At 45.0% G+C, this 23,586-nt stretch overlaps 1 protein-coding gene across 3 annotated transcripts in view; it reads left to right on the forward strand.

The window, feature by feature from the left end:
- Positions 1–23,586, forward strand: part of STK32B (serine/threonine kinase 32B) — a 431,273-nt gene that overhangs the window by 66,957 nt on the left and 340,730 nt on the right. For 2 of the 3 annotated variants that reach the window (XM_030801295.1, XM_030801296.1), the window contains exon 2: positions 19,660–19,715. In XM_030801295.1, the coding sequence (XP_030657155.1) occupies positions 19,660–19,715 (56 nt within the window). Of the gene's footprint in view, positions 1–19,384; positions 19,534–19,659; positions 19,716–23,586 lie in introns of those variants that run through there. The other variant, XM_030801297.1, reaches the window with a different exon arrangement.

Genomic DNA, 23,586 nt, shown 5'->3' on the forward strand with positions numbered 1-23,586 from the left:
ATGTAATGTTTAGAGATGATGTGTGTAGTCATGAGAATTTTTGAGATTTCCTGTGTTAGTAACAAATTACAACTAAAAGCCTAATGACCGAGAAAGTATCTGATGCCAAGCTTTTTTCTAAGCACTTTACATATATGTATGAAATATATAGAGAAAATACATGTAGAAAAATATACATAATTTCTATGTATTATAAAATAATATTTCATTTAAGAAATTATGTTATACAATTATATTTTCATTTAAGAATATTTGGTTTTATTTCTTCTTTTTGTTTCAATAGTTTTTGGGGTACAGGTGGATTTTGGTTACATGGATAAGTTCTTTAGTGGTGATTTCTGAGATTTTAGTGCACCCATCACCCCAGCAGTGTACATTCAATCTAGTCATTTACCCAATATCCAGTCTTTTATCCCTCCCCACTTCCAACCTCCTCAAAGTCCATTATATCACTCTTAGGACTTTGAGTCCTCAGAGCTTAGGGTCCTCAGGACCCACTCATTTATAAGTGAGAACAAATGATATTTGGTTTTCCATTCTTGAATTACTTCAAATAATGGCCTGCAGCTCCATCCAAGTTGCTGCAAAATACATTTTGTTCCTTTCTATGGCTGAGTAGTACTACATGGTGTATATATACCACATTTTCTTTATTCACTCCTTGGTCAATGGGCACTCAGGTTGGTTCCATTTCCTTGCAATGGCAAATTGTAAGCACTTTACATGTATTAAAGAATTTGGTCCCACAACGACCCTGTTATATAGCTGTTGTTATGATTCTTCTATTAAGGATTAGGGAACAGGTCATAAAACTAGTGAAAGAGGAAAAGCTGGCTCCAATTCTGGCTGTGCAATCAGGTCATTATAATAATATTAATGAGAATAGGACCAATTAGCAGTAATCATAATTATGATAACAATAACACCAAGGGCAAAGGATAACAGCAGGCATAATTTCTTGAGCAGGTTTGATCTGCCAGGTAGTGTACTGGACTGGGTGTTAATGACTTCTGAAGGTAAGAGATATTATTGTTTCCACTTCACAGAAATGGAAACAAAGCCTCAGGTCCTAGTGGGTGGAAGGGATGAGGCTGGAGTGGGGCCTGCCTGGCACCAAAGTCTGTGTTCAGTCTTGCTGTGACAACTAAGGAGACTGCTGCCCCCAGGGACAGGCCAGGGACAATCATCCTGTTCAGGAGACTTGTCCTGGGCACCACTTGGCTACCAGCCACAATTGAGGGGCCAGAAAAGTTGAGGAGAACACAGCCCAGGCCTGTCCATGCAGATCTCACTGTCAGTGGGAAATGGGACAGAAGGGATCAACCTCCACAGAACCATGCAAGAGTGATTGTGTGTTCACAGTGTCCACCCATTCACTCATTCATTCACTCATTCACTCACTAATTCACTCACTCATTCACTAATTCACGTACTCATTCTCTCATCACTCATTTACTCATTCACTTACTCACCCATTCATTCACTCATTCACTCATGCACTCATTTATTCACTCCTTCATTCACTCCTTCACTCATTCTTTTACTCATTCACTTGCTTATTCACTCATTCATTCACTCACACACATTTACTCATTTAGTCATTCACTCATTCATTCATTCACTCACCCATTCATGCATTCACTCATTCATTCACTCACCCATTCACTCATTCATTCACTGATTCATGCACTTGTTCACTCATTCACTCACTCATTCATTTACTCACTCACCCATTCACTCACTCACTCATTCATTCATTCACTCATTAACTCACTTCACTCATTCACAACTTATCCATTCACTTATTAACTCACTCTTTCACTCATTCATTCACACACCCATTCACTCATTTACTCATTCATTCACTTGCTCATTCATTCACTCATTCTTTTACTCACTCATTCACTCACTCACTCACTTACTCATTCACTCACTCATTCACCCACCCACTCACTCACTCATTCACCCACTCACTCACTCACTCACTTATTCATTCCCTGACTCATTCACTCCTTCACTCATTTACTCATTCATTCACTCACTCATTCATTTACTCATTCACTCATTTACTCACTCAGCTGTTCCTTTGCCAATGCTTGGAGGACTTACTATGTGCAGGTCCTGGTTCTCATTGAGGTTGCTGGGCTGACTGCATCTGGTGTTGGCCTTGCTGGACCACTCCCTTGCTGCACCCTCCTGCCTGGGTTCCATGATATTCTCCCTGGTTCTCTCCCACCTCTCTGTGCACTCCTTCTCTGCCTGAGTCCCTTCTCCACCTGCTTCAGCTGTTGGTGCTCTTCCACCCTCAGCCCTTGCCTTGACTCTCTATTTGCTCCACCTGCACCAGCTCATGCATTTCCTCCTGTGGCTGTGGAGCCCAAATCCCAGCTCCTTTTCTCATTTCTCACTGCTGGGTCTCCTTCTTTATTACCACAGCTGCCTCAAACTCAACAGGACCCAAGCCAACTTCCCCACCTCCCCGCAGAGTGGTTCTTCTTTCTCCTGTGGGCTCTGCTCCCTGAGGCCTTGCTGTCCATGTGTCACTCATGCCCCAAGCTGTGGAGACAGAAGGTGTTGCTCCACACTTCTCTGGCTGTGTCCCGTGGTCTTGCTGGTCAGTTTCCCATGTGTCTCTCAAGTTTCCCTCATTGCCTGGATCCTACATGCCTCCCGGCTGCTCTCTCTGCACTCGGCTTCATCTTCCTTGGAGCCTCATGCAGCCGGCACAAATGAGGATTGAAGGAGTTGTTTTCCTCCATAACCCGGGCTCCTGATGACACCCAGCCCTGTGCTTTTCCAATCACAATGCTAGCATCATTGTTATCATATTTGCTTGTTGGGGCTGCTATAACAAAGTGTCACAGCCTGGGGGGCTTCAACAACAAACATTTATTTCTTGTAGTTCTGGAGGCAAGAAGTCTGAGATCAAGGTGTGGGCAGGGTTGATTTCTTCCAAGGCATCTCTCCTTGGCTTTATATGGCCACCTTCCCTCTGTGTCCTCCACGTGGCCACCCTGGGTGCCTCTGTGTTCTTATCACCTCTTTTTACAAGGACACCAGTCATATTGGATTAGGGCCCCACCCTTTTGACCCATTTAACCTTAATTACCTCCTTAAAGACCACATATGCAAATCCAGTCACATTCTGAGGTACTGGGGGTTAGGATTCAGCACATGAGTTTTGGGGGGATACAGTTTGATCCATGACAACTATGATTACCACCACCACCACCATCAACCTCCTCATCCTCATGTCATTTCACCTTTTCACCATTCGCCCTCCTGCCTTTTATTGATCACTTAGTATGTGTGGGGCTCAGATCAAAGCCTGTTAGCCTTTTCATGTGTGATCTCATTTAATTTTCACAACACACCTGTGACCTCTGTTTTATAGGAGCAGAGGAGAAGAGAGGTAAGGTAAATTCTCATATCATCTATTCAAAAAAGTAAGTCTCTCGTGCCCTGGTTCTGCCAAAATGTCAGCATCCTCCCAGCTTGTTGGCCAGGGGAACTATCACAAACCCCATCAGCATGTTAAGTTGAGCTCACTTCCTCAAATTACATAATTTTGCTCTCTCACAGAGAAAAAGTCCCGAAATCTCTGGCTGTTCTAAGTTCATTAGATGTCCGAGTGAGCAAAAGGTTTCACTGTGTTGCTGAGAGCTATGTGCTTTCTGCTCTTCTCTGTAAAACCATTGGCATTTTCTTAGTTCTGCAGCCTCCCTGACTCTCTTAGAGGTGGATGGACATTCCCTTCTTGGCCCCCAGCCTATTGCCTCCTGAGGGTCCCTCTCTTCTCCCACATCTCATGCAGTGTTTCCTAACCCACCGGAAAGTGAGGGCTTGGGTGGCCAGGACTGAGTTTGGTTTGTTCCTGGCTCAGGGCCTGGAATAGAGCCAGATCCTCATGGAAGGTCAGAAAGGAAATACAAAATAAACAGAAGATCTTAACTCTACAGAGACACCATAGGCCATAGATATAAAGGGTCTCAATGAGGCTTCCCATTTTATTATTCCAGTTTGTGTTAGGCTAGTAAGGGAACAAGACTATGTGTATGTGTGCACACATGTGTACATATGTGTGTGTGTATGCACCTGTATGCATGTGTGTGTTTATGTGTGAGCATGCATATAGATGCACGTGTGTGTTTTAGGGGACATCCTTACTCTTTGGCTGTTCATAACAAAGAATTCGTCACCTACTGGGTCCTGTAGGAGGCACAATGTTAAGATGGCCCATCATGAACCTTCCCCTCCAATCTTACTCCTGGCTTATGTTCCATTACATTGTGAAGAGGATATTATGCAAGTGGGCCTAATCTAATGACAGGAACTCTCTCAAAGCAGACAGATTTCTTCAGCTAGTAGCAGAAAGGAAAGTAAGGTAGATTTGAAGCAGAAGAGGGATTTGTTGCAGTATACTAGACAAGCCTCTAGGTGCTGAGAAGACTCCTAGCTCACAGTCAGCAAAGACACAGGGACCTTAGTCCTACAGCTGCAGGGAACGGAATCCTGCTAATTATCTTAATGATCTGGGAAGCAGATTCTTCCCCAGGATGTCCAACAAGAGCAGCTTGGTCAACACCTTGTTGTTGGTCTTCTGATACCTTAAACAGAGAACCCCATTGATCCTGCTCAGATTTCTGACCTACAGAACACTGAGCTAGTAGATGCATGTTGCTGAGAGCCGCTGAATTTTTGATCATTTATTTTGTAGCATAGAAAACTAATACAAGGCTTTCCCACATGTGGCCTCAGGCTAGGAACTGAGAATGTAGAAATTAATGTGACAGGTCCCTCCAGCCCCCCTCCCTGAGCAGCTTATGGTTAGAGACAGGAATCAAGCGATTCAGGCAGAGTCATGGGGGCAGCTGCAGCAGCACCTGGTGTGGGTGGGCGTGGTGGACCACAGCAGCCTTACTTGGCCTGAGGCCAGCGATGCAGGGAGATGCCCAGCAGGCTGAGCCTGCTGCTGCACCCAGTGTTGGCTTTCGGAAGCTATCGGGCCACATGCATATGTCTGGGCTCCAGGGTCATCTGGGACACATCTCCCTGGTTTTCCTCTCTACTCTCATCCCCGCATCTCTATTCTCTCACTTTCCATCTGCTTCTGCTTTCAAGGGGTCTGCTTCCTCCTTCATAGTGAAAAGAGCTACTCCCCAACTCCTTGCTTCAAACCCAGTGACTTCACTGCATCTGTAACTCTGCCTCCTGTGGACCTCCCTCTCCCACAGACCCCCACGAAGGGGCTGCCTCTCATTCCCATCTAGGAGAATTGTTCAGTGATCTGCCCCCATCAGATCTACCGGAGGCCCTTGCCTCAACCTAGGTTGAGCTTCACTTTGGCCTGTGGTTGTCCAGTTGCCCTGGCACCATTTGTTGAGAAGCCATCCTCCCTCCACTGAATTGCTTCTGCACCTCAGTCAAAAGCCAGTTGGGCACATCATGTGAGTCTGGGTTCTCCGTTATGTTCCATGCCTCCATATGTCTGTCTGTCTGCTCATACCACCCAGTCTTGAGTACTAGAGCTACAGAGAAGGCCTTACTATTGGATAGAGTGGGTCCTCCACTTCTTCTTTGTTAAAATTGTTTTAGTTCTCCTGTAGCTAAAATACCCGGCTCCTCTTAGGATAGTCCTTGTGCCCTTTATCTCCATCCCTTCTTGTCATTTTTCTCTCTCCCTCCATCCCTCCCTTGTTCTCTCCACCTCCTTGTCAGTAATACTACTTAGCAGCCACTCCAGCAAGCCTTCAGCCCCCCACTGCCCTGCAGGCCAGCCCTGCTGAGCTTGGCTGGGCTGGCTCGCTTCTCTGGGAGTTGGCTGGTTGTCAGATCGTCTAGGGTGTCTTCGCCAGGACAGCTGTGCTACTCACACTGCCCAATGTCTCACTGTCTAGTGCTGCCTGGACATGTTCCCATGGCAAAGTAGATGAGCACCTGTGTATGTTAGAGTTGTAGAAATAGAAAGATATTTTGGAAACAAAATTTTGTGATTTAGCTCCTCACTCTGGTAGAGTAGAATCAGAGCTGACAGCGCCAGGTGAGATAGCTTTAGTTGCTTTTTTTTTTTGAGACGGAGTCTCGCTCTGTCACCCAGGCTGGCGTGCAGTGGCGCGATCTCGGTTCACTGCAAACTCCGCCTCCGGGGTTCACACCATTCTCCTGCCTCAGCCTCTCCGAGTAGCTGGGATTACAGGCGCCTGCCACCACGCCCGGCTAATTTTTTGTATTTTTAGTAGAGACGGGGTTTCACCGTGGTCTCGATCTCCTGACCTCGTGATCCGCCCGCCTCGGCCTCCCAAAGTGCTGGGATTACAAGCGTGAGCCACCGCGCCCGGCTTTTAGTTGCTTTTTAAACCAACCCTCAGCTGTGCAACTTAGGACAAATCAGGTGAATAGAAAGTAACATGACTATATCACCTGTAAAGGCTGCCAATCTCTCAACAAATGATTCGACGGACAGCTCTGCAATATCTAAAGCATGGCCATTTCTACTGAAAACCCAGTTATCAATTTCCTGATCTTTTTAGGGAATGAATAATACAGGGTCTGGGACCTAATTTGTGTTTTAGAGTCTACTGATATTTTTCAGCTCAATACTGAGCAGCAGAAAGGGGAGTGGTGATAGGTAATAGTTGGGATAATGTCTATTCCCTCTCCTTTTGCACAGATGACAGCATTACTCACATAATGCTCAGAATGCTCAATGCTGAGATAAAGGTGCCATGGACATTGGTGCTGCCTAAGTGCTTTATTCATGAGCCGTGAAGGGAGCTTAACCAGATGAGAATAAACAAGCTGGGATCTTGATGCCGATGATTACATTTTTACTTATCTTTCCGTTAAACATAAGCAAACATCCTCCATTAGCTGCCATAAAATTGAGCGTCCCAGAAAATTTAAATGTCCTCGTTGTGTAGAATGGATATTAACCACATTAAGTACTTAAACAACTGACTGCTGGGACCAAATCTTTCCTGGTGAGGTTCGCCTGGTGTGAGGGTCTGATAACCAGGCAGCTCTTGAGTGCAGGGGGCAGGGGGCAGAGGGAAGAGTTTGGGGCTGTGGTGAATTGACAGTATTAATTGCCCTGATTCTGCATCAGTGGCACAGATGAGGCTCATTCAGTTACATCCAGTCATCATTTATTGAACCTCTTATTCATGTCAGGTGCTGTCTTGGGTTAGCAATTCTCTCAAAATTAGGCCCACCCAGAACCGCAGAATGCGACCGTATTTGGAAATAGGGTCTTCGTATACGTAATTAGTTGAGCAACTTGAGATAAAATCCTGGATTTAGAATGGACCTTATAAGAAGAGAAAACAGAGACAGGCACATAAAGGGGAAGGCCATGTGAGGACAGAGGCAGAAGTGGGAGTGATGCAGCTGCAAGCCAGGGAAGGCCAAGAATGGCCAAGGATGGCTGATGATATGGTTTGGCTGTGTCCCCACCCAAATCTCATCTTGAATTATAGCTCCCATAATTGCCACGTGTTGTGGGAGGGACGTGGCTGGAGGTAATTGAATCATGGGGGTGGGTTTTTCCCTTGCTGTTCTCGTGATAGTAAATAAGTCTCACGAGATCTGATGGTTTTATAAAGGAGAGTTCCCCTACACACGCTCTCTTGCCTGTCACCGTGTAAGACGTGGCTTTGCTCCTCATTCACCTTCCACTATGATGGTGAGGCCTCCCCAGCCATGTGGAACTGTGAGTCAGTTAAACTTTCCTTTGTAAATTACCCGGTCTCAGTATGTGTTTATTAGCAGCGTGAAAACAGACTGATACAGCTGGCAACTCCCAGAAGCCAGAAGAGACAAGGACAGATCCTCCCCTAGCACCTTCACAGGGAGGATGGTCCTGAGGACACCTTCCCTTTGGACTTCTGGCCTCCAGAACTGTGAGGCAATGAATTTATGTTGTTTTAAGCCACGTAATTGGTGGTAACTTGTTACAACTGTCCTAGGAAACGTACACATTGGGAATGCAGGAAGGAGGTATGCATAAGGCAGTGTTTGCTTTCGAGGAATCAATAGTTTAATTCTTATTGTCTCTCAAACATGTATTTGATTCTTTTCTTGTCCTGAATTCCACATTTCCACCAGCATCCAAATTATCTTCTGTCCTGAGATTATTGCTGTGTAATATTTTCCTGTATGAATTAGGCATGTGATTTCCTGAATGCTTATAGATTCAGTGTTTTTGCTGATAAGGGTGTGGAGCGAGGGGTAAAAAGAGGTTTTAAGGCTTTACAAAGCACATTAATCAACTAGAAAACAAAACAATTTTTAATGAGTCAACAAGAGGTGGTTGCAGCTCAGCTTAGCAAATACTGGCTGTCTACTTCGTACCAGGCAGTGCCTCAGGCACATGGGGAGTAAACAGGTAGTGGAGGAAGAGTCCCTTCTGAACAACTGATCAGCTACTGGCCCTGGCCAGCCAGAATGGACACTGGCCAGGAGCCGAATCTCTCTCTGGCTGCTATCAGCTCAGGATATGACTGTGAATGAGGTGAGAAAGGGAAGCTGTGTGCAGACAGCTCTAATCAGAGCCACGAATGTTAGTATTTACCTGTGAACAGGGTGCAGTTGGAATTTCTGGGGTAAAACGTCACCTTCAGCATTTGAAGCAAGGGACATACACGTAGTTTCTCAGTGCGTATTGCCTGGAGAGCTGTCGATTCCAGCCCTTGTGTAGCCTGTGAGACTGTGGCCTTGAACTAATAGATTATCTGCTGAGAGACAAAATCACACACCTAAATAGTTGTCTCCATGAGTTATGGGGAAGGCAAGAGACTGATATTTATTGAATGCTTTTCATGTTAGGCAGTGAGCTTTATGGCTTTTATGTTGTTACAAGTAACTCTGATCCACTCAGGAATTTATTTTGGAGTCTAGTGAAAGGAGAGACGTTCATTTTATTTTATTTTTCCCCAGTAGCTAGCCAGTTCTCCTTGCCCTGCTCACTGAATAACTCTTCTCTTCTTTATTGGAGTCCAACCTAGGTCTGTTAACGTCCAAAGCTGTGTTCTTCCCCCCACCTTCCTCAAGCTCTGGTGGACATTTTTGTGACTTGGTTTCTGGTAGAGTACACATCACCAGAGTTTCTGTCTCTTTTGTTCATTGTAGGCGTCTTATCCTGTGCAATGACTACTGTTGAATGAATAAACTATGTATTCTTACATCTGGTAGGATGAAACTTTTCTCTTCAAAACTTATTTGGCAGAACATTTGACCTATTCTCACCTATTTATTCTCCTAAGAATAATTTTGTCAATTTTGGAGAACAACCTTGATTGTAATTATGTTAAATGTGAACACGAACTTGAGAGGAACTGACATATCCCTTCTTGTGTGCCTCAACCTTTAGTACCTTACCACATTAATCACCTTAACGACCCTAAGAAGTAGGTATCATTGTGCCTATTTTATCAATGACTATGGTGAGATACTTCCTGAAGATATCCTTAACCCCCTAGGCAGAAGTGACCCTCTCATTGCAAATGTGTACAGCCAGCACTCCTTTGGATTTCTCCCATTCAATATTTATTCATTCACTTGTTCTTTCTTTTTTTATTCAATAAATATTTATTGAGTGCCTATTATATGCCAGGCACTGTTCTAGGTGCTTGAGATGCTGAAATGAATGAAACAGGCAAAACTCATAGTCCTCAAGGAGTTGACATCCCAGAGGAGAGGTGCAGACAATAAACAAGTCAATAGGAGAACACTAAATGTTTCTGATCATGACAATTCCTAAAACAGAAATAAAAAATACAAAAGAAACAGCAGTGAGGTAGGGAGTACCAAGGGAGGTGACCCAAATAGGGTGGTCAGGGAAGACCTCTCACCTTCTCCAGGGGAGGGAGGCCTGGGGGATGGGAAGGAGTCAGCACTGGGGCACCAGGGCCAGGCGTTCCAGGCAGAGGGACAGCAGGGCAAAGGCTGTATGATAGTAGAGTGCCTGGGCTGTGGGGCACAGCCAGAAGCCATGTGTGACTGACACACACTGTGGTGATGGCAAGGAGAATGACAGTGGGGAGGTTTGGCAGGAGGGGTGACTGGGTTCTTCTAGGCCATGGTGAGGAGCATGGATCTTATTTCATGCACAATGCGATGCTACTGAAGAATCCAAACCGGGCTTGGGCTGTCGGCTTTGAGAAGGTAGGCAAAAGGCAAAGAAAGTAATCTCTTGGCCTTGGACCTGTGAACAAACTCAGCACCCTGGAACCAATCGGTTCACACCAAGAGGACACCTTCCTGAGAACTGCAGTAGTCTAATCTGTTGTCCAAAATAACCGCTTTCCAAAACCTGAAGTCCCTGAGAGGCCAAATCAGGCATTGGAGAGCAACTTGGTAAATAAAGGGAGGTGGGGCCCCTTGAGCAATGGTTTTTTAAGGCTCTGCTGAGGCCTGACCCTCTCCTGCCCAAGGAAATGTCTACCAATCCAGTGGGTTAAGCCTTCCTCCACCCTGCCCCACTCATCCCTTCCACTCATACTTCTGTCTTGCTGTTCCTGGAACTCATCCTGCTGTTTCATGCCACTGCTGAAGATTTTCCTGAAATCCTTTCTTCTCATCCTCTGGGAAATTTTTGTTATTCCTCATGTCTATGCTCAGTGTCTCGTGCTTTTCAAAACTTTCCCTGATGGTCCCAACAGGATGGAGTGGATTCTTCTCCCTGACCTTGTGCCTGACTCTGCCACTGCACCCATCACCCCCTTTTGATGTGTGCCAGGACCTGGGCATGCCTCTGCTAGGCAGAGGATCCTTGGGAGCAGAGCCATCACATCTGAAGTCCTCCACTCCTATCAGGGAACTCAGAAAATTTGAGGAGAACAGACCTAAATCCAGTAATTGAGAACGCCCCTTTCACTGCTTTCCACGTGTGCACAGGCTGCACCAGCACTAAGGGCTTGCTCTGCCTCCCCCTTTTCTGGGCTGATGTCTGACCACTCACCCCATCTTTTCAATCGGCTTTCATCAGGCAGGCTGAGATTGCTGTACAATTACTGAGATCCTGCTTCCCTAGTTACCGTCATGTGGCAATTTTATCTCCACTGGATTACATCTAAGATGCTTTGATTCAAGTTTGAATATTTCCAAACAGCTTAAACAAACATCAATAGACCACATTTTTCGTTCTCCTCCTCAGAACCCTGTAGTACCTTCTCATTATGTTTGAAAAACTTCCCAGAGCCCTTACCCCAGCCTGTGAAGCCCTGCATGGCGGGCTCGTGACCTCTCCTCTGACCCTGGCTTTCCCACTTTCTCTCCTTCCTACACAGCAGTCCAGCCATCCTTGCCTGCCTGCTACTCCTGGGGACTGTCACGCATGTTTTTTGCCAAGGGCCTTTGCACATGCTGTTCTCTCTTCCTGAAATAACCATCCTCCTCATATCAGCATGGCATCTTTTGTCACTTTATTTATGGATCTGCTCTATTATCCTCTTTTTAGAAAGGCTTGCCCTGACCACCCTGTCTAAAATTGCAGCTCCTGCCCCAACACAATCACTATCACCTTACCTGATGTAGAAGGAAGAATAACTGCTCCTTAAATGTAACTGTGTCTTAAATGTTAGAATCTGTATATATTACATGGCAAAAGGGACTTTTTAGATGAGATTAACTGAAGGATTTGAGATGGGGGAGAGCATCCTGGATTATACAGGTAGCCTTTAATGTAATCAGAGTCCTCATAAGAGGGAGGCATTTGGTTTTCTGTTCCTGTGTTAGTTTGCATGGGGTAATGGCCTCCAGCTCCATCCATGTTGCTGCAAAGAACGTGATCTTCCTGTTTTTATGGCTGTGTAGTATTCCATGGTGTATATGTACCACATTTTCTTTATCCAGTCTATTGTTGATGGGCATTTAGGTTGGTTCTATGTCTTTGCTATTGTGAATAGTGCTGCAATGGACATTTGTGTGCATATGTCTTTATAGTATGATTTATATTTCTTTGGGTATCACTTATAAGTGGGAGCTGAACAATAAAAACACATGGACACAAAGAGGGGAACAACAAACACTGGGTGGAGGGAGAGGATCAAAAAGCTACCTACTAGGAACTATGCTTACTACCTGGGTGATGACATAATCTGTACACCAATGCCCTGTGACATGCAGTTTACCTAAGTATCAAACCTGAACGTGCACCCCGGAACCTAAAACAAAAGTTAAATAAATAAAAGGGGATGCATAAGGGTGAGATAAGATGTGACAACCAAAGCAGAAGTCGCAGTGATACGGGATCACAAGCTGAGGAATGTGGACACCTCTGGAAGCTGAAAAGACAAGGAGACAGATTCTCCCCAAGATCTTCCAGAAGAAACATAGTCCTGCTGACAGCAGGATTTCAGTCCAGGGAGACTTCCAGGACTGTAAGGTAGTAAATTCATATTATTTAACCTACCAAGTATGTGGCCATTTGTTTCCAGCACCTGGAAACTCATATACCTGGATTTACTTTCGTTCATAGAATTTACCACTTTTTTTTTTTTTTTTGGGGACAGAGTCTTGCTCTGTCACCCAGGCTGCAGTAGAGTGCAGTGGTGTGATCTTGGCTCACTGCAACCTCTGCCTTCTGGGTTTTAGTGATTCTTCTGCCTCAGCCTCCCGAGTAGCTGGGATTACAGGCATGCGCCACCACTCCTGGCTAATTTTTGTATTTTTAGTAGAGATGGGGTTTTGCCATGTTGGCCAGGCTGGCTAAAACCCCTGACCTCAAGTGATCCACCTGCCTCAGCCTCCTAGAGTGCTGGGATTACAGGCATGAGCCACCGTACCTGGCCAGAATTTGCCACTTTCTACCATTGAATTGCAGATTTGTCTCCTTGCACCAGAAGGTCAGCTCCCCAGATGTAGGTTCATTGTGTGTTTTGTTCAGTGTTGGTTCCCAGTACGTAGTACAGGGCCTGGAAGGCAGCATACACTGAGTCATCATTTCAACAAGTGTATACCCACTCAGTAAAACTGTATTTATTCTCTCCAAAATATTTTTTGAATGAGCGACTAATGGAAGCTTTTCATGGTAGATGCCTGCCACAGCTTGGTCAGCCCCCTTTCTGTGTAAACATCAACAATTTCCTGTAGAGAGGGTGATCTCATTTCCCACTCCCTCGGAGAGCCCCCTACCCATTCTCCCACTACTCAATGTAGGTCATGCATATATGTCATTATCTTGACTGAGTGCTTAACACAGCATTACCTGCCTGGCACCTGGATTCAGCAATGAACAGGACTGTGGCTCTTTCTTAAGGGATCATCTGGCTACCTGGATTATTTCTGTACTAAGGAGAGACAAACTCAAAAACAAATAATCGCCATCATTATATGCTGATTATATAATAGTCTTATTCCAAGAAAAATCTTAGCAGAGAGGTGTTACCTCATTGTACAGATGAAGAAACTGAGATTCTGAGATGTTAAGTGACTAGGTTGAAGGCCCATGGCTGGACCAGGGGATTGGGTGGCCACTCTTCAGTGGCTTCTGTTTGCTGAGTTGGCCTTTTGCTACCTCACTGTGGCCCTCACCCTGACTTGGAGATGCAGGCATCACTACCCCCATTTTAATAAATGGAAAATCTAGGCTTGGAAGTTAACTTATGTCCTCAGGTTCACACTGACTCAAATAGTGGGGCTGGGTTTAAGCCTTTGTTTAAACCTTTGTCCAGGGAACACCAAACCCTCCTTTTCATCCATGGCCCGACTCTCTCCCCATCAACAGATGGGACCTCTCTCTGCTGCAGCCCAGTGACCCATACCTCAGATGCTTACAGAATCAGGCAGGAAACAGAGATGCATAAACTGGGCCAGGTGTGACAGTGGTGAATCAGAGAGAATATTGTGGAAGGGCATCGCAGGCCCAAGATTTTTTTGGCAAATCTTCCAATTTCTTGTGGTTTTAATGTGTTCCCCAAAGTTTATGTGTTGGAAACTAAATCTCTAATGAAACAGTGTTGAGAGGAGGGGCCTAATAAAAGGTGATTAGGCCATGAAATCTCTGTCCTTATGAAGGGACTGCTGTCATTATCATGGGAGTAGATTAGTTATCACAAGAGTGAGTTACAAAAGCAAGCTTAGCCCCTCTTGCTTCTTTGTTATCTTACACTCTCCTGCCCTTCTTCTGTGGGATGATGCAGAAAGAAGGCCCTCCTCAGATGCCAGCACCTTAATTTTGGACTTCTTAGCCTCTAGAACTGTGAAAAAATAATTAAAAATAAATAAATTACCCAGTTGGTGGCATTCTGTGATAGCAACACAAAACAGACTAAGGCATGTCAGAAACCAGAATTTGGGGATGACATTGTCTAATTTTTAAATACTGCAACTTATTCAAAACAATTTTAATCATTGGACTAGCCAGACTAAACACACGCATGACCCACCCATGTGCAATCTTGTACCCAGCACCAACTCTGCAAGGAATGAGCCACAGGTTTCAGGTTTTTAGGAGGGCAGGAACGGGATGTTTGCTTTTCTTGCTTGATGCACACAGTGCTTAAATGCATGTGTTTGTACAGGATGTGGACTGTGGTTTACTTTCCATTAGAGATTGTTTGAAAGAGTTACTAGCCGTCTTGAAAGTTCACTCTTGGCTGTTTGAATAAACAGCTTCATGAATATTGCAGTGTTGAAAGTGTGTTATGAAATTCATTGGAAATAACTGGTCTAGTGGAAATGTGAAAAGAGCCCACTGGCATGTAAAGTAGGACAACCAGATTTACCCAGCGCGATCAGTCACCATCAATAACTAATTAGCACTAATACACTTCCAGATGTATCAGTAGTGGAATATTTTGTCATGATTTAATCAGACCATTGTTGTATCACAAGGGTGACATATGAGGAAAAGCCACTAGTATAGAATAATATTCATAGCAATACCTAATACTTGTAGCCATTAGTTCATGCTTGGTACTATTCCAAATGCTTAACCTTTATCAGTTAACACACCATGTACAACACTACGAGGTAGGTGTTGTATTTTACCCATCATATAGGTGTGGAGGCTGATGCACAGAGAGCCTGAGTGACTTCTCTAACATCACCCAGCCAGTGAGTGTTGGAGTGAGAATCCAAATCCAGGCAGCCTGGCTCCTATGTTGTTGTCCCAAATAACTCTTGTTCTTTGGCCTCTTAGTAAAATCGCAGTGGGGCCGGACATTTAACAATAGAATAGTTAGCATTTACTAAGCCGCTGCTATGTGCCTGGCTTTGAGTATCAGAAAGGAATGTTTCTGGCTTCTAGTAATAGCCAACCTGACCCACTGAACAAATAAAATTGTTTTGTTATTTTTCCTAATATATTAAGTCCCAAGGTAAGTGGTTGCTGGCATGTGTTCAGAGGCTCACAAGAAGGAGTGGCTTCCCTGCATCTCTCTTGGTCCTTTGCTCATGTTTTTGGCTTTATTGTCACAAGATGGTTGTTTTAGCTCCAGATATCACGTCCACATTGAAGGCAGGAAGAAGCGGGAGAGTGGAAGGGCTACTCCAGCTCAGTGTGCCCCTTTCATCACGTACACAAAAAATGCTTTCCCAAAAATGTCTGCATCTCATTGATTAGATCTCATTGATTAGATCTGGATAACAAGGTCACTGCTGGCTGCACAGTGGCTGGAAAAGTGGGGAACACAATTGTCCAGATTAATTCGATTGGTAGTTCCCAAAGTGCAGTCCCAGAACCATCAGCGCCACCTAGAAACTTCTGAGAAATGCAAATTCTCTAATGCCTCCTTAGAAATTCAGGAGGTGAATTCAGGAGGTGGTACCCACTGATCTCTTAACAAGGTTCCAGGCGATTCTGAAAAAGCCACTGGATTTGATCAATTATGACTTTATTGGGGATGGGCAACTTATCATTCATTGCCTGGGGCTGGCCACAGTGATCCCTAAGGAGAGCTGGGGTTTTGTTACCAAGAAAGAAGGGAGAATTGAGCCTGGCTGAGCAAATAACACCCCCAATGTGTTGTTCCATTGTCTTCATGATGCCTGGCAAGGCAGGTGCCACTGTCCTTGTGTTTTTGGCAAGGACACTGACACTCCTTGTCTTTGCCTTTGCAGCAGTGCGTTGCCCATTTCTACCCTAGTGGTACACTTTTAGCGGTGTCACCCTTTGCAACTCTCTCTAAGAGTCTGGTGGTGAGATACCACTTTTCAAGAATGTACTTCACCTCCAATCCAATCAGTCTGCCAGCCCAAGCAGTGCTTGTGGCTTCCTCAGATGGAATGGGTTCATGATCAGAAACCAAGGGTGCCAAACTGGTTTTCCCCAGACTGGGTAGTTTTCAAGGATGCAGAACTTCCCATGCTAAAACCAGGAAGATTCCAAGGAAACCAGGACAAGATGGTCACCCAAAGAAACCACTCTTCAACCCTCTCACAACCCCCAGCCAATTCTTCCTACTCTGAGCAAACAACCTCATGTGACAGTGCAATTCTAGGACCCATTATTGGCTTGGCGTTTTCATTGACTGAAGCCATTTTAATCTGTTCATCAACCAAATGTTAACTTTTCACTTATTCAAAGTGTCTTCTTTTAGGCGCTATTATGTCAGTATCAGTGTAGTACACCCCAGGGAGATGCGAAATAAATAGGAACCACAGGCCGTGTGCTCAGAGTCATCTAGATCCAATCTAGTCCAATAAGCAGAAAGGCATTCATTAAGTGCCTTTTTGCCCCATACATTGTTAGTTTCCCCAAAGGAGCCCACAATTTTGTAGGGGATATGGATGACATGGGTGAGTGGGAAAATTTACAGTGTTATAACACTAATTATTAAAGTAATAATGGCTTTTGGCAGTTGACCATTTGCTCAGTAATTAACACCTCCCTCCAGTTAGGAGACAAGACAGAGGAGGAGGCTGATAGAGAACCAAGTCTCACCTCTACAGCGATAAAGCTGCGGCCAAGGAACGTAGCTCAGGAAGGCAGTAATCATGCTCTTCCTAATGCTGAAGCCCAGAATTAGCTGGACTTTCCCACCTGGCCAATGCTAAATCTGGACCCCACAGACCTCTCCTCATGGCAGCTGGTCCTGAAAAGCTTCTGGCAAGAAGGAGCAGAAGAGAGGCCACTCCCTAAAGTCAGACTCCACAGAGAGGGCACAGTGAGCATCAGTATGCTGGTGTCATTCCTTTTCCAGTTCACCACTCGGTAACTTGTACCACCTTGGATGGGGCAAGAGGGCACAGATGTGTAAGGCAATATCCCAAATGGAAGAAACCAGAAAAGAGGGAGGGGAATTGCTCCTCACCCCCTAACACAGAGCTAGCACTTTTTGAAAGGTTGTAGTGTGCCAGGCATGATGCTGAGCTCTTTATGGAAGGTAGGCCCCATTTTCCCTATTTTACAAATGAGGTAACTGAGGCACACAGAGGCTAAATGATGCGGCTAAGGACGCACTGACTGAGTAGAGCTGTATTGTGGACCTGAGCAGACTGACTCCAGGAAATGTTCTCCCAAACCTGTTAGATGCCTACAGAAGGTTCAGAGTTACCTCTAAGGAAAAAAAATGGTTAGTTGGGGGTTGGGGAAAAGCTTCCCAAGAGAGCAAGCACATGAGCTGCTTGTCAAAGGCCAATGAAAAGTTTTTCCCAAAATAAGCGGTGTTGGAGAAATGGTCTTGCAGGCAAGGAAAACAGCAGCATGAAGATATGGCAGCGTGCTGCAGCGTGGTGCGTTCAGGGAACCCATGATGTTCATTGCTGATTTGAGGACCTGACAGTGGTACCTGCCCCGTGGGGACCTCGGGAGCTCCTCGATAGGACATATGCATTTCCTAGCATGCTGCTGGTTGCATAATAAGCTGCAGTCCAAGCTCATTGCTTTTTTTTCCTCTGACCTTTGGTGAATGAGTAAGGGTGAAAATATGAAATCTCTTTCTTGGCAAGTTATCCTGAAAGGAAATAAATCTAAATCAAAGAACCAAGGTTTTAGTAAGTTAACCATTAACTTCGTCTCTCTATTCTAAGCACGTTAGGCATTCGACCGCATGCTGGATTCTGACTTTGGCTTGGCAGGGACACAACTCAACATAATTATCCTCCATTGCATAAGTTTAATATACAAGGAACTAATTGTATTCATTTACTTCCTCACATCTTTGCTTCCATTATGTGGTGAACTAATCAATTCACTTCATTTTTTTTTGTAAATAACATGCCTTTTCTAGTTATTGGAAACTGGCTGTAATTCAGTCTAATTCAAAAATATTTACCGAACACTTATTATGTACCAGGAGTTGTGTTTGGCACTATGAATATGGAGATTAGTTCATTCAATCATTCCTTCTGTTAATGAATATTTATTGAACACTAACTGTGTACTAAACACTGTGCTGAGTGCTAAGGGTACAACAGAAAAAAATAAACATGGCCCTTGAACTCAGGGAGCTTAGAGTCTAGTAGGGAAGAGTGAACTTAATGAAATATACAAAGGTAAAATTACACAAAGCGATGTATTTTGGGGAAAGTTCCACAGTGCCATGAGAGTTTATCATAGGGAGCCAGACCTAGTCTGGAGGGTGAGGGCAGCCTTCTGAGGATGCAGAGAGAACAAGGGTAGGGCAAGGAGGAGAGCACTCAAGGCCTGGGAATGGCTGCTCTCACGTGTCTGGCATTCAGTAGGTGATGGGAGTGAGCAGGGAAGGGAGGCAGGAGAAGCAGCTGGAGCCCTGCGGCCCTGGGGAAGGATTTCCTTTTTCCACTGAGAGCAATGGAGGGGACATCGGAGGGGAGGAAGCAGAGGACAAGCAAGATCACTTGACTCCTCACACATTTCCCTGAGTGGAAGAGTCAGGTGAGGATGTTGGGAGGCCACCATAGTGGTCCAGGAGACAGAAGATGGTGGATTAGACCAGAGCAGTGGCCATAGGGGTGGACAGGTGTGAGACACTGTGCAGAGACAACATGGAGCTACCTGATGAAAGATCGGATATAGGGTAAGGGGAGAAAGGAGTCAAGGATGAGTCCCAGGTTTTGCACATATAGGGCCAGTGAACATTGAGACCACTTATCCTGCATTCTGCTTTGGATCTGTTGAGTTCACAGTGGCTTTGGAACCTCCATGAGGACCTGTAGGCAGGCATTGACACATACAGCCAAGGCTAGAGACACCTTGGAGAGCCACTGCCAATTAGGTGGTCATTGCAGCCTTTGGAGCCCATGACAAGAGAACGGTTGTAGGACAAAAGGCTTGACAGACTCTAGTGTTTAATGCCTGGGAGGACAAGGCTGAGTGTGCAGAAGGAAGTGAAGTGTGAAGGGGAGAATTGAGAGAGTGAACAAGTCAAAGGAAGGGAGGATGTCCATGGGATTTACTGGCAAGGCCGTACATTGTTGACTTGTCTTGGTATAGGGAAGCATGTAGAAGCCAGGCAGAAGTGGGGTGGAGAGTGAAGCAGCAAGACTGCAGAGCCCCATGAAGAAGTGTGGTGTGAAGGGAAGGTTTCAGATGGACAATTTGTGTGCTGGGGAAAAAATGGAATGTGCTGCAAATTCCCTTGTGGATCCCTTCAAGGGTGGACGGCTGCTCTGGCAAGTATAGCGCACCTGAGCCGAGAGCCTTTGGAATAGGTGGGTAGGTACATAGGTAAGGCTATTCAAGGGGCAATACCAGGTTTAGCAAATCTGACTTGTTTCCTTTTTTGTTTTCTTTTGCAGTCAACTTTGACCATTTTCAGATTCTGCGGGCCATTGGTAAAGGGAGTTTTGGAAAGGTAAGAATATAAATGTCTGGACCACTGGGCTTAAGTATGTGTGTATATTTGTGTGTCTGTGTGTTGGTTGCTGGGCACTGGGAATGTTCTGTTTGACAGTAAGATTTCGGCTTGACAAACTTGAAATGTGAAAGGAAGTCTGAATAGTTTCCTTTGGATCTGGTGTAATTTTATTCTGAAAATTAAATTACCACAACAGCTCTGGTTTAGGTGAATTACAATGGTAATTATTTCAAGATTGCCAATGCTATTTGTTCCTTGAGAATCTAAGTGAGGAAAGTCGAACGAAACCCATAAACGTCACAAAGGCAGCTCTTTCCAGCAACATAGACATTTGTTGTTTTGGAAAGTTCATATTTGTGATCTTTGACTATTTTTTTTGAAAGGGTATAGAAGGCTAGGAGAAGATGGCAGGAGTTTTTAGAAAACAAAAATACTCCCCCAGTCAAGCCCCAGTCTGTTCCCACATACTCAGAATTTTTTTTTGGCAATAATTGCTTTGAGTACCTATTCAATGCCAGATATTCTGTTATGTTTTTTCATAGCTATTGTTATTTCCATTTTACAGATGGAAAAGCTTAGATGTAAAACGTAGTCTCTGTAACTCAGAAAGATGGAGCAGGTTACCCTTGGCCACATAGGCAGGAAGTGTCAAAACTGGGATTTGAAGTGAAGGCTGACCAGGGACCTGCGATTTCAGCAACCCACACTCTTGATTAGACTATTTAAAACTCATAGAGCTAAACTGAGGCATGTGACCTAAGAAGTTGGATAGACCCAGACAACCTCCTTCCCTCCTTCCATACTTTTATTAATCCAATCCGTGCATACTAATTGAATGCAAACCCTGTACCAGACACTATTTTAGACTCTCTTGATCAGTAGTAACCAAAACAGACCCAAGTGTCTTTTCTCGTCAGGCTTACATTTAAAAAATGAGAGACATGAGAAGCAGGTAATTGTATACCTTTATGGTACATTAGATAATGATAAGTACATTAAAATGCAGTAAGGTAAGGGGAATATGGAGTTATGGGAGAGTAGCAGGGAGAAGTTGCTGTTTTGTAGAGCTGAGCTATCAATAGGGTAGCCACTAACCACATGTGGATATTTAAATGTGAATTAATTAACATTAAGTAAAATAGTAACAATTCAGTTCCACAGCACACTAGCTGCATTTTAAGTGCTCAGTAGCCACGTGTAGCCAGTGGCTACTGTACTGGAAGCTCAGGTTATAACGCATTTCCGTATCATAGATGGTTCTGCAGGACAGTGCTCTCATACAGGGTGTCAGGGACATCCTTGATAATAAGATGCCATGTGAGCAGAGACTTGAAGGAAGCAAAGGAGGAAGGCAGTCAAGTTCCAGGCAGAGGGAACTTCAAGTGCAAATTCAGTGGAAGGGAGTGTGCTGTGTGTCTTTGATGGGTTTCCAGGCAATGGGAGTGGTACAAGGTAAGGTCAGTGAAGTCGACAAGGCCCAGGTCTCAGAGGACTTCATCCATGTGATAAAGGCTTTGGCCATTTCACAGAGTGGGAAGAGAAGGCTTGGGGGGTTCTGGGGGAGTATTTGCATGATCTGTTTGTAGAAGTTCATAGAAGTTCACTTTGGCTGCCATGTGGAGAATAGCCTGGGAGGGGCCACAGCAGCAGCAGGGAGCCCTGTGGGGAGAGGAGGTGGTGGCCTGGGGCACATGGCGGTGCTGGGGGTGGTGAGAAAGAGTCAGATTTTGGATATATTTTGAAAATGTCACCAAATCAAGTGGTCCATAGGTAGGGGGTCTCTGCAGTAGCTCAGAGGCTATCTGATGTCATCACAGGTCTGGACACTTTTCATCCACCCCCTCCACCTTCCTCAGTGGGATGAGATTTTCTCCTCAGGTTTCCTATCTAATGGTTTAGAGGTTGCCGAGTTCTGTGTATCACATCTTCACACAACTGCTCCTCGCTTCTGTGACTTTGTTAAAAAAGGACTTCCCTCCTGGAACCTCCCCAACCAACCCCTGTTTGATTGGCTATAATTGGTCACATGACCACTGCTTGCTACTGAGGGAAGCACCTTCCATTTTCAGCCTGTAGCTGGGGGAGAGCTCTTCCTTCCAGTAGAGAAGGGCAGGAGGATAGTTTGGATGGGCACAGAAAAGTGCCCTTGGGAATGTCCAATATACTAACTATCCTTGTGCTTGCTGCTTGGGGAGCAAAGTTGAGTAAGACATGGTCCCGACTGACCAGAAACTCATTGTCTTATGGGGTAGATACTTGTATGGACCAATATGTTCAATGGTCAACTCTATTCCTGGGAAAAATCTCTTCTTCCCTGGGGAGTATTTTCTGATGATTTCTGCTTCTCTTTTGCTTATGTGGACCTTCTTACAGAAGCCTTTCTAAACATGACACGTTTGGGATTAATTCACTAACCAGAATGATATTGAGTTGTGCCGAGTTCTGCAAATTTAATTTGTCTTTTCTACACAATCCAGACTTCACTGTAGGCACATGGAGGCACCATAGAGCTTCCTGCCTTTTCAGAATCTCATTCTTGAGTTCCGCTACATGCACATTTAACAGTTTTGGGCATTTATGTTGTCAAGTGAATTGGGTCACCGGATAATTTAACAGACATTCACTGGGCCACTGAAGGGGCAATGTGCCGCATTAGACACTGTTATCCTGACAAGACTTGGAACTTGCTGAGGGCAGAAATCTTGTTTAAAAATCAGACATAAAAAACAGTAAATTATGACACAGTATGTGATGGTTAATTTTATGTATCAACTTGGCTAGGCCATGGTGCCCAGATGTTTGGTCAAACCTCGATCTAGATGTCACTGCGAAGGTATTTTTTTGGATGAGATTAACGTTTAAATCAGTAGACTTTGAGTAAAGAAGTTGATTCTCCACAATGTGGATGGGCCTCATCCAACCATTTGAAGGCTTTAGGAGAAAAAGGCTGACTTCCTCTGATGAAGGAGGAATTCTGCCTCCTGGTGGCCTTCAGACTGGAGTTGCAGTATCAACTCTTTTCTGGATTTCCAGCCTGCCACCATGCCCTGTAAAAGTCAGAAGTCAGATTTGTAAGCCCCTACAGTTGTGTGAACCAGTTCTTTAAAATAAATCTGTCTCTCTGTCTGTCTGTCTGTCCATCCATATTCTGTTGGTTCTGTATTCTGGAGAACCCTGACTGATACATGGCACAATAGTGGGACAACAAGAGCATGTGCAGGCTCCAGCCCAGGTAGGGAGAAGGAGGGTTCTAGAAAGAGCCAAAGAGAAAAGAGTTCACATGTACAGCAAACTGTTTCACGTGAGTTTATTCTTGTCTCCTTGGTGCTTTTGACTCTCTGCAAATGATTATTCAGAAATCATGTTGTATATCTGACAGGTGCCACTTTGGATCCTGGTGAGCCTCCCATGCCTGCTTTTATTCTGGAGCCCACGCATCACACCAGCCCCTCACTTCCTCCTTCTCACACTTCCTCGTGGGTCAGGAAGGGAGGATGTTCAGTTCTCCAGGCTTGGATTGTATGGGTGAAGAGTTGAAGTTTCCCTTGTATGGTGAGAGGAGCCACATGGTCGTGCAGTCTGATAAACAGATCTCAGGACCAGTTCAAAGACACACGTCTCAGCCCTTCCTCCCACCTCCACTGTCTTTCCACAGCCCTTGCTCCCAGCCTGCTGTCCTCTCTGCTTGGCACTCACACTATGCCTTAGAATTCCCTGCCTCCAAACTGGCCAGCATGAGGACCCAGACTCTAGGTCTCCTATTTCCTTTCTTACCTGCATTTCCTAAGTGGAAGGAAGTGCCAGGCAAAGTCGGGGCCAAGCTCCCAGAATCCCCAGAGCTCCAGAGGCCTGAGGCTGCGCGGTGGTC

Source organism: Nomascus leucogenys, chromosome 20 (genome assembly GCF_006542625.1).
Source record: "Nomascus leucogenys isolate Asia chromosome 20, Asia_NLE_v1, whole genome shotgun sequence".
Lineage (NCBI taxonomy): Eukaryota > Metazoa > Chordata > Mammalia > Primates > Hylobatidae > Nomascus > Nomascus leucogenys.